At 50.2% G+C, this 9,582-nt stretch overlaps 1 protein-coding gene across 1 annotated transcript; it reads right to left on the bottom strand.

Moving 5' to 3' along the window:
- Positions 1-4,185: 4,185 nt before the first annotated feature.
- On the bottom strand, positions 4,186-5,920 carry LOC144136657 (uncharacterized). The gene is made up of 2 exons (XM_077669216.1): positions 5,303-5,920; positions 4,186-4,341 (listed from the first exon to the last, which is right to left on the bottom strand). The coding sequence occupies exons 1-2, from the start codon at positions 5,918-5,920 to the stop codon at positions 4,186-4,188; spliced, it is 774 nt and encodes a 257-aa protein (XP_077525342.1).
- Between the last annotated feature and the right edge of the window lie 3,662 nt (positions 5,921-9,582).

The following is a 9,582-nucleotide window of genomic DNA, read 5'->3' as shown; positions in this document are numbered from 1 at the left end:
ATTTGAATCCATGGTCCTAGCTCACCCTCACCCTCACATCATCGGCTCTCCCTCGCTCCCACCCTCACTACCAGTCAATTTTAAAACTCCAGTTTACTTTCTAGTCGGTAAATTCTGGCGATATTACTGAGTAAAAAACACACAAGACAAGCCCTCAAGGTACTATTCGACGAGAGGCTCGATGCTCATACTGTTGTATGTGTGCGGGTATGTGTGTGAGTTGTTTGAACTAATCCGTGAGACAAAACCGAGACAGTTACGAGCTGAGCCCCGAAATATCCCTTTGTATTTAATTCTGGCACGCAATGCATGCATACATGCGCCCTGCACTTATAACAATTCACTGTTATCTATAAGAACTGCTAAAATGAGTCAGCTCGTTGCTGTGTGGGTGTACAAAAAATGTACGCCAACAATCTCTTGAAAACAATTCAGGAGCGTTTACCACGACAATTACATTAAGTGCTAAGCACAGAGTAGACTCCGAACAAGGAAAGTTTACAGTTACATTAATTACCATTACCCGTTGACATAGAGATAGCACTGTGTCTTCTGAATTTCACTGCTTCGAATTTCCTGACATTTCGTGAGGTTTGCTGCATGCTTGTCTCATGCTTCCACGCGCAGGGATGGAAAATGATGAAGTCCACGCTTTCAAACTACAGCTAAGAGACTGGCAGTTTAACACGCGTGACCACAGCTCCGTGATGAAAACGACGACATTGCAAGCACAGCTTGAGAATTTGGCAGTTTTCTTATTGTTTTCGAAAAGTGTGCCATGAGGCATAAGGTGAAAAAAAGGAGGGAATGTGGGAGATTGAAAGTCAAAAAAGGAGTGGAGACCCGTTGCGCTCAGGTAGTCGCAGAAGTTGCTAATGAAACAATTGTTCATAGTCCACTTCACGTAGTCTCGTTCGCGGTTCCACCTCAGGACGTTCGTACAAGCAGGATGTTAAGATCTCTCCCAACTGATTGCTCATCTGGGGAGAGTGTACGAGTCGACCGACATTAACCAACCGGAGTGGCACTCCCTCTTGGTGATGTGCTCAGACTTACCTCATATCTAGTACTCTGTGGCCGTGTACTTCATGAGGAATCCCACTGCCGTCACAGTATCCTGTGTATCCCAGCCCACGAAGGATAGAGGACAATGAGGCGGCTGACAGGCTAGCTCTAGGCCATACATTCCGAACCCCGTCGCCGTCCACCTCCGGTTTTTCGTCCACACTAGCATACGGTGAAATCATAAATTACCGCCGACTTAGGCACAGAAATATGCAGCCCCCCCTCCCCCCCCCCTCCAAAGACATCACTCGTCAAGAAGCCACTATATGGCGAAATATGGTATCCCGCACACTATCAAACTTAGACCGATCTGGCCCGCGCAATACCCAATAAACGCCTATCAGGCCTGCGTAGAGATTTAAAACGTCATCCACATGGCTTGGAACTGCCCCGAACAACTTAAAGCGCATGGTTAACAGAAACTCAGCCATGGGCAGTGAAGCACCCGCGGGTGGTTTACTCGGGTGGGTGAACCACCCGCGTATTTTAATAGTTTACTGTCACTCTCTCCCTATTTGTCTTTTTGCGATGCGTTTCGTGGCATTTCCTAAAAGCTTTGTAAATAATTTAGTTAATGTATATAGAATATATTTTCACTGTAAGAAATACCATGCTTAAAAATGCTGCGGCAATGGCGTAGTGGGCTGAAGCAGCGGCCAGCGGAACTGATTTCTTAGCGCCGCCGCAGGTTCGGTTCCAGCTACTCCAGCTATAAAAGTCTTTTACTTCTTCAGTGTTTTCCCACGGTGCGATGCCAGCTTTCCGCTACAGTGAGGCTGTTATGCCATAACTTTAGATAAAACATCATTCAGGCCACTGGAAAATCAACAACTCATTAAAATGCAGCATTCCGGCTGAATATTGGTAATCACTAAGTACACGAGTCTTGAGTTGACGATTCCTGTGGTTGTCATTTCAGTGCTCTAGAGCCTCAAAACCGCCGAAAAGGGGTTGCCTGCCTGTATGAAGCCTGCTTGTAGCACGTGGGCCACATTGGTCCCGTGACGTTGTGACGTCATCACAAGCTTCCCACCGGATTGTGAGCAAACTGCCCACCTTGGTAGTTCAATTAATGATTAGTCGCGAGAATTCCTCACGAACAAGATAGGCGTCGCAAGCCCCACCAATTGCAGTACCTGCCATCGCAGGGCAATGGCACGTAGATTGACCGCTCTGCGCCAGGAGCGGTATCAGGACTGCTAGGTATCTGAGAGTGTAGAGAACGACCAATTCTACCATAGTACAAGTATAAAATGATGCAATCTGGCAAACTTACATCATAAGATATATCAACCAAAGTAAGTCTGGTCACGTCAAGCAAAAGCATAGAAAGTCAAGATAAACCATGCAAAACCAGGGCTAATGGTGCTAGTGCACAGTAATTCGTGGTCAACAGCAAGCTAAACCACCCGTGATTTTTTTGCTTGCACGTCTACGCGTTACCCAAAAGTTGCGTGTTCATTACCTACCATGCCTGCACTAAATTTGGTTCATAAAACCAGGCGCGCGTTACGTAGTCACACGTCTCGCCAGGGGGAGGAATAAACCAAGAGATGTTCCTCTTATTTGGAAAGCAGTACAACTTTTTCTTCTTTAGCACATCGCACTATGCAAGGCGGAGCGAGCGATGATTCGTACCCAGATGGTTAAGCTGCTGCTTTATTTCCATGCTAAGAACACAGTGGTTGGCTTTGCCCACCCCATTGCGGCACCGCTTTGCTATAGCTAGATTTCAGCGAACATAAAAAATAGAAGGTACGACTGTACTGTACTGCTCACAGTGTGAATTTAACAATTGCACACCAACACCGCCAACAGGCTTTGATTTGACAATGGAATTTCGTAGTATTCTTTGTGCTGCAGCCAGTTCTTTAACATTTCACTGAGCTAAAATCGGACTTCGTTCCGGGAAACATGGCTTCGAACTTGGGAATTAAACAGCCTTACTAGGTATAGTTTCTACGTGTTCACTCTACACAAACTCAGGATTGAAAATGAAAATGTTGACTGCGGTACCAGGATTTTCGTTGGACCGGCGGCCAACCGCACGGTCCGGCCAGTTCCCTTTGTTAGCGCCGTATACATGTTGTTTCACCTACAGCGCTAACTTTCTGCGGCGTCGTTTGTGGGTCCGACGGCAGGTCGCATCCAGCCGGCTCTCTTCAGTCCGATACTCAGGCCTGTCCGAGCGAAGGGCCCTCCGCTGTGCCCGGCGCCGTTGTGCTCTACGCTGGAGGAGGAAGACATCCGGGACGGGCTCATTAGGGAGAACCTCAAAGCGGACCGTGGCCGCCTCAGAACACCGTGCCACATGGGTCAGGATGGCGTCTTGCATTGGGAAACTGCGGAGGAGGTCCCGGAACTTGTTTCGGTGGAAACCTTGCATCTGTCCATCCACTTTCTTGCCCAGTTTAGGAACCAGAGTGATAGGAAAGTGGTTCAAACCCCAAGCGTGCGACGAGGGGTGCCATCCATAAACACATCACGACGACCCAATGGACAGGTCAATGCATATGTGGATGCGCCCTCGACGGACAAACATTGGGACCCCAGTGTTCAAGACATGCAGCCCAGTGCCGCGAAGAGCCGCAACCAGGTCACGGCCACGATGGTCCGCCCTGCGGTATCCTTATCGCGTGAGTGCCGTGTTGAAGTCCCCGCAGAGCAAACAGTCGCCGCCAATGAGACTGACCAGCTGCGGCAAGGATTCGGCATCCCAAGGTGTCCGGGGACGCACGTGTATACTTGCCACAGCTGTATCTACTCGACGCAGCCTGACCCTCACACAGACGAACTCCATGGGGGCAACAACCGCATCACTCACCAAAATCTCTGCCTGGACCAGATTCCTGCGGACGAAGATGGCTAGCCGGGAGGGTCCGCGAGGATGACTGTCCTTCAAGCATGGGTCTGCCAAACAGGAGGCTGCTGACAGGAGGACCTGCTGCCATAGCCGATGAAGCCAGGCAGGTGAACTTGTCCCGCTGTAGATTAACCTCCTGGAGGGCCAGGACGTCATATTCCTCCAGCCGGAGTCGTTCGTGAAGCTCGAAGAGACGGGGACGGAGTGCACGGCAGTTCCACTGGAGAGCCCGTGGTCTGGGGGTTATCTGTGGAAAGCTAGCCATGGTGGTTTGGCTGCTGCGCTGGGCCTGCACCACACTGTGGTGGTTGGCTGGCTACTGGGAAGAGCTGCAAGACAGCTTGTAGCGTTGTAACCAGGGTCCGCGTCAGCTGTTCCAGGTGGTCGCTCAGGAGGGGAGGTGGTGTGGCGGCCTGGGGAAGGGAAGGCCCTGGGCCGCGGGCTGCAGGGCCTGCGGGGGTGGCCTGGTGGAGTCAGCTGTTGATTGTCTGGTGGGCTGGGCATAAGATTTCCCCCCTGTGCGGAGGTTCGACAGGATGGCCCTCCGTGACGCAGGCTCCGCAGCGGCTGAAACTGCCGCTGCCACGCATCGTTCATCCTGCCATCCGGGGCTGGCAGGGTTGTCAGCTGGATGGCCTCCACCGCAGTTCATGCACCGTGGTGCAGAGGCATCACAGGCACCGGTCAAGTGGTGGCGACCGCAGCGGCGGCACCGCCTGGGATGTATGCAGCGAACCGTCACGTGGTCGAGGCGGTCGCAGCGACCGCCTCGACCACATATTGCTTTCGTATTTTCTGCCGTCCGTTGGGTTGAAAACTTGACGTAAATGGAGGGGGTACCACTCCCTATTTATCCGCCAGACTCTTGGTCCGACAGGCCCACTTGGCGTTGACCCACCTCAGGTGGACATACTTGAAATGTAACCGCGCCCAGCCGCCCTCCTACATTTCGCTAAGGCGGCGCTCGTAGGTCATCCTGGCTACAGCTTCTCTAGCCTCAAAGGAAGACGACCCCAGACCAGCATGTACCGGCTCGTTCGGAACCCTGCCGTGAGCTCTAATGTCCGAACCTCCCACCTCTTTCTGTCGCGTCTCCAAAGCTTGGCGGGTCACAGACGATAAATAGATGACTGCGTTCCATAAAGCAATTCCTGGTGACCGCCACTGCCTTCTAGAGCGATCGGTTGACTTCGAAGCGGTTGAAAGCCCATAGGGCCCGTGAGCGCGGGAAAACCCGTCGTCCGATGGCCTTCGTCCGGAGTCGCTTCTCGAAGTCCTGTACATAGTTTCGGCCCGCCAAAATTTCTATTGCCAGGTATATGTAGGACGGCAACCAAAGGACACTGCTATTCTGAAGATGCAGGGGTGGGTTACTTGTCCACTGTCCTCGGAAGCCTCCGGCTGGAACCTGACCGATAGAGACTTCGCGGCGTTGAAACGGAGCCCGAGGTCATCGCCCTCAGATGAGCACATGTCGACGAGGCTCTGGAGATCTCCCACGCTTTCCACAAGCAGTACTATATCGTCTGCGTACAGGAGGACTGGTAGCCTGTGAGTACGAGTGGTGCCATCCTTCATGCAGGTGAGGTTGAAACCTACGCCGCACTCAACAAGGCGCCGCTCTAGCCTCGAGGTAAACAACTTGAACTGGATCGGCGGCATAGGGCAGCCCTGGCGCAGTCCAATATACAGGTAGATTGGCCTGGTGGTTGAGGCCCTCCAGTGTATCACAGCCTGAGTTTCAGTGTATAAGGCCTCAACAAGCGTAGTAGTGGCTCCGAGATAGCCTGTGTCTCCAGGACCTCCCACAGTCGATTGTGTTCCACTGAGTGGTATGCCTGGGCTATATCCAGAAAACCCCAGTACAAGCTCTCGCTTCTCTTTGGCGGCAATCTCAATGGAAGATGTCACAACGAAAAGGTTGTCTTCCAGTCGGTGATTAGGTCGAAAGCCATTTTGAAGTTCACCCAGAATTTGAGCACCTTCCGCCATCTCTGTATGCGAGCTCGCAGAATGTGGCAAAACAAGCGATACAAAGCTGATGTTACTGCATAGGTCTATAACTTGTCAAGAGGCCCTTGCCTCCTCCTCTCTTTTTAGGGCCAGCCGTATCGGTGAGCCCCACCACCTTGGTGGAGCAGTGTCCGTGGTCATTACATCGTTCAAGGCGTCCCTGAGCTGGTCCCGTGTTCTTTTCTCTACCTTGTTTTATTAACAATGGTGGTATGCCATCGAGTCCTGCTGCCGAGTTTCCCGCCATGTGCCGCAGTGCTCTCTTCAGCTCCAATTCTGTGACTGTGTCACATCCAGATCCGCCAGGTGGGCTTGTGGGTGGTAGCGCTGCACTATCATGGCTTATCAGGGATTGGAACTGGTGGGCCATATGCGATTCAATGTAGTCCAGGCAGGCTGCTTCCTCGTACTCCTCCCCCGTGGTCGGTTCTCCCAGGGTCGCCGTGTCAGCTTTATCTCCTGGCTGAAGGGTTTGAACATATGGCCAGAATTTCGCTGGGCCACATCTGCCAGGTGATTTAATTTCATGGAGGAGCTTTCTGCTAACTCACAGCATCTTCTGTTGTACCAAAGCTTTTTCGCTTCAATGTATGCCTCGTACAGCTTATCTATCATTTCAGGTGTGCCCACAGTGTGGCATGTCGAAGCTCTCTACAAGCAGCTTTACGTTGCTTTGGGGGATATGACACCTCTTTGCCCCACCATGATTTAGGTTTATGTTCTCGGGAGTACTTCTGGATTGGCCGGCTAGTTTACACTGAAGCTATTGCCTTTTTTATCCAGAGTTAAAAGTCTTCATTAAAATGCACATCTACACTCTCAGCTTCGCTCTCCAGCAGTGCCACAATGTCTTCAATTTCTGCCGGCCTCAAATCATTCCGATGTTCTGGGTATGCCATTTCAACATGCGTATGTCCCTCTCTTCCAAATGACAGCACAAAACTGGTGTGATATTGTAGAAGCTTGGACAAGTTGGCGACATTGTATTTTAGCAGCGCAAGGGACAAAGGACGAGACCCTTGCGCTCGTCCTTTGTCCCTTGCGCTGCTGAAAATTAATACTGTTGTGGTCGCTTCCGGTGCTTTGGGAGCCTGCGTGATCAATCACCATCTCTTGAAGCTGAGGCAGAAGGGCATGTGCTATTAAGCAGTAGTCTATGCTGCTGGTCTTCTTGTGCATGGTCCAAGTGCTCTTCCCCCTACCTTTGTCTGTGGTATTGAAAACCACTAAGTCTTGTCTTTGGAACCAGTCCAAGAGCAATCTGCCCATTCTGTTCATCACGCCATCCAGATCCTCGATTTGGGCATTGAAGTCACCTACAATAAACACTCGCATACTGCTCATAGCAGCAATATCGGCCTTTAGGCACATCAAAGTAAAAGTGTTTTTTTTCTGATACGCCCCTAGCTCTATCCACAGGTAAACCAGGACCAGTGTTGTCTTGTCGATGGCCAAATTTCCTGTCAGCCACATGTGTTCCTAGCATGTTCCTGGAATCCTCTCTCATACGGAACCAACTCTGTCGAGAAAGCCTAGGCCACCAGCCTCTTTTCTCCATCCAGACGGTTTATGCCTTCCCATATATAGCCTTTGTTTTGTGGTGGGGTTTCTTCCCTGCAGCTGTTATGTGTTGTTTCTGCAGATTGTTGTCAAGTTCTTCCCACTTCCCGTCGACCCCCCTGCACACAGGCAGGGGGGTCAGAGCAGAGTCATAAGTAACAGGCAAAGGATTTCCCCCCCAACCATAGGTAGAAAATTCCTAGCCTGTTACTTATGCCTCTGCTCCGTCGCTGTCTTCTCTTTATTCGCTGCGCGTGAAGTTTAGTAACATCACCTCTATCCCCAACAGGGCCTACTCTTTCAACCTCCACCCTTTTCTGCTGCTTACTGTGCTGCTCAGCATTGTGTTCTTCTAGGGGTTGACTCGCCCATAACCTGTTCCTCCCTTTCAATCGGTTTGGTGAGTCATGGCCAGTCTAGAAAAAGCGCGCTTTTCTTTTTACGGCCTTCTCAATGGGGTCTGTTTCCGCCTCCCGCCGCACATCGGTGGGGTCGCCACTGCCCCACCACCCCACCACCCTTCACCCGGAAGGAGAACGCACTCTCGCTCCCAGTTCGGCCTTCGTCAGTGGTAACCGTCAAGCCTTTATATTTTACCTCTTACGTTTTACGCAAAGACCGCATAGTCAGCGCCTTTGCCATAGGAGAAATGTGAAACAACGGATTAACGTTTGCGCGCTCTCTGCTTTAACCCGACTGTGTATGATAGAATGTTTGCCTCTGGCACAGACGTCAGCTCGTTCTACCCTTATATTTGGCTAAAAAGCAAGGCTATCAACCTGTAGTTCGTGTTCCGGCAGTTATTAATGAGTGTGTAGAATGATATGCGACGTGCAACACTTGGATGGCATGTTTCAAAGGTTAAAGGATGGCGCAGAGTAAATATATAGCTCATGAAATTTCAAGCGCAGCTTCTTTGATTTTGCACAGCAGCGGCATTAAATATTCATGGTGCCTACCGGGACAACGCATCATGTCATTCGCGAAAGGAACGGTTATAGACGGAGCCCAACACTGGCCGCAGGAGCAGAGCACGTTGCACGCACGAGACGTACAAGAACTCCTCTTGGAAAGGCATTTTGAAGTTTGGCGGCGTTTTAGGACCGCCCGTCCGACCCGATGACAACGAAAAAACTAAGTCAGTTGTTGACAGTAACTGCAAGCATAAACTAACAGACAGCTAAGCAAAATTAGTTCGGAACTGTGCTCTGTCTCAATAAACTCGGCCTTCACGAGCCAAAAGACTTGTCTGAGAGTCGATGACTACCAGCTTTGCACTATTCTCCTGCATTTCTGCAGCCTCGTAATCGCTTTTGATAAACCTCCCGAGAACTCGAACTTTCTTCACGTCATTCAGGAAACGAAGTCCTAAAATTTTTCCCCAAAAAGTTTTCCACAACCTAACTGGGCTGCACTAATAAACATCACATCAATGAGCGTTATACCAGCTAGCTTAGCTTAGAATGTAGGGAACTAGAAATTGAGATTTGGGATGCTTACATAATAATAACAGTCCCTGAATTTAAGAGAACAGAGGGAATTGGACATTCAACTGTAAATTCTGAGAACTTTTGCAAATGTTGGACATACGTGAACAACAAAAAGTGGCGCTCTTTATCGTAGCTGAAGTCACTCATTGGGCATACATAATTTCTGGAAATGCAATACTCAGTACGCGCCAGTATCTGTGGTAGCATATGCAGCTAGTACTACTTGCTTCTGTTACGTTCTGGTGACGTTACTCAGGCCAGAATGATGACAAGAAAGCTTGCCTCCAACTCGAAAACTTCATTGGGGCGAACTCGTGTCTCAAACAGAAAGCAGTTCACCGGCGCAGCGATAAAATAAGTGCTCTTCCAACTAAGGTCAAAAGGACGGTAGCTATCGGTCTTGCAAAATTTAAAGGTGACAAGGAACTTGAAACATTAGACGCCTAATGTGCTTACGAAATGTTGAATATGAAGAGCGACTTTCTCGTGGCTACTGTCATTACCAGTGAAATCTGATGGCCTCTCTTTTGACAAACAAAAGCGGAAAGACCGGGTGCCAAACGGCTTCGAGCAGAGAACAATGCATATCAA

Source organism: Amblyomma americanum, chromosome 1 (genome assembly GCF_052857255.1).
Source record: "Amblyomma americanum isolate KBUSLIRL-KWMA chromosome 1, ASM5285725v1, whole genome shotgun sequence".
In the NCBI taxonomy this organism is placed as follows: Eukaryota; Metazoa; Arthropoda; class Arachnida; order Ixodida; family Ixodidae; genus Amblyomma; species Amblyomma americanum.
Note: the sequence above shows the minus strand (reverse complement) of the source record. Positions and strands in the feature narration are given on the sequence as shown.

What these genes read in the sequence shown, in the direction of transcription:
- LOC144136657 (XM_077669216.1), bottom strand. Translation starts at nt 5,920, where the DNA reads ATGGCGGAAGGTGCTCAAATTCTGGGTGAACTTCAAAATGGCTTTCGA. An exon ending in CTTCCGAGGACAGTGGACAA is followed by an intron (nt 4,342 to 5,302) that starts GTAACCCACCCC and finishes TCCCTTCCCCAG; the next exon opens with GCCGCCACACCACCTCCCCT.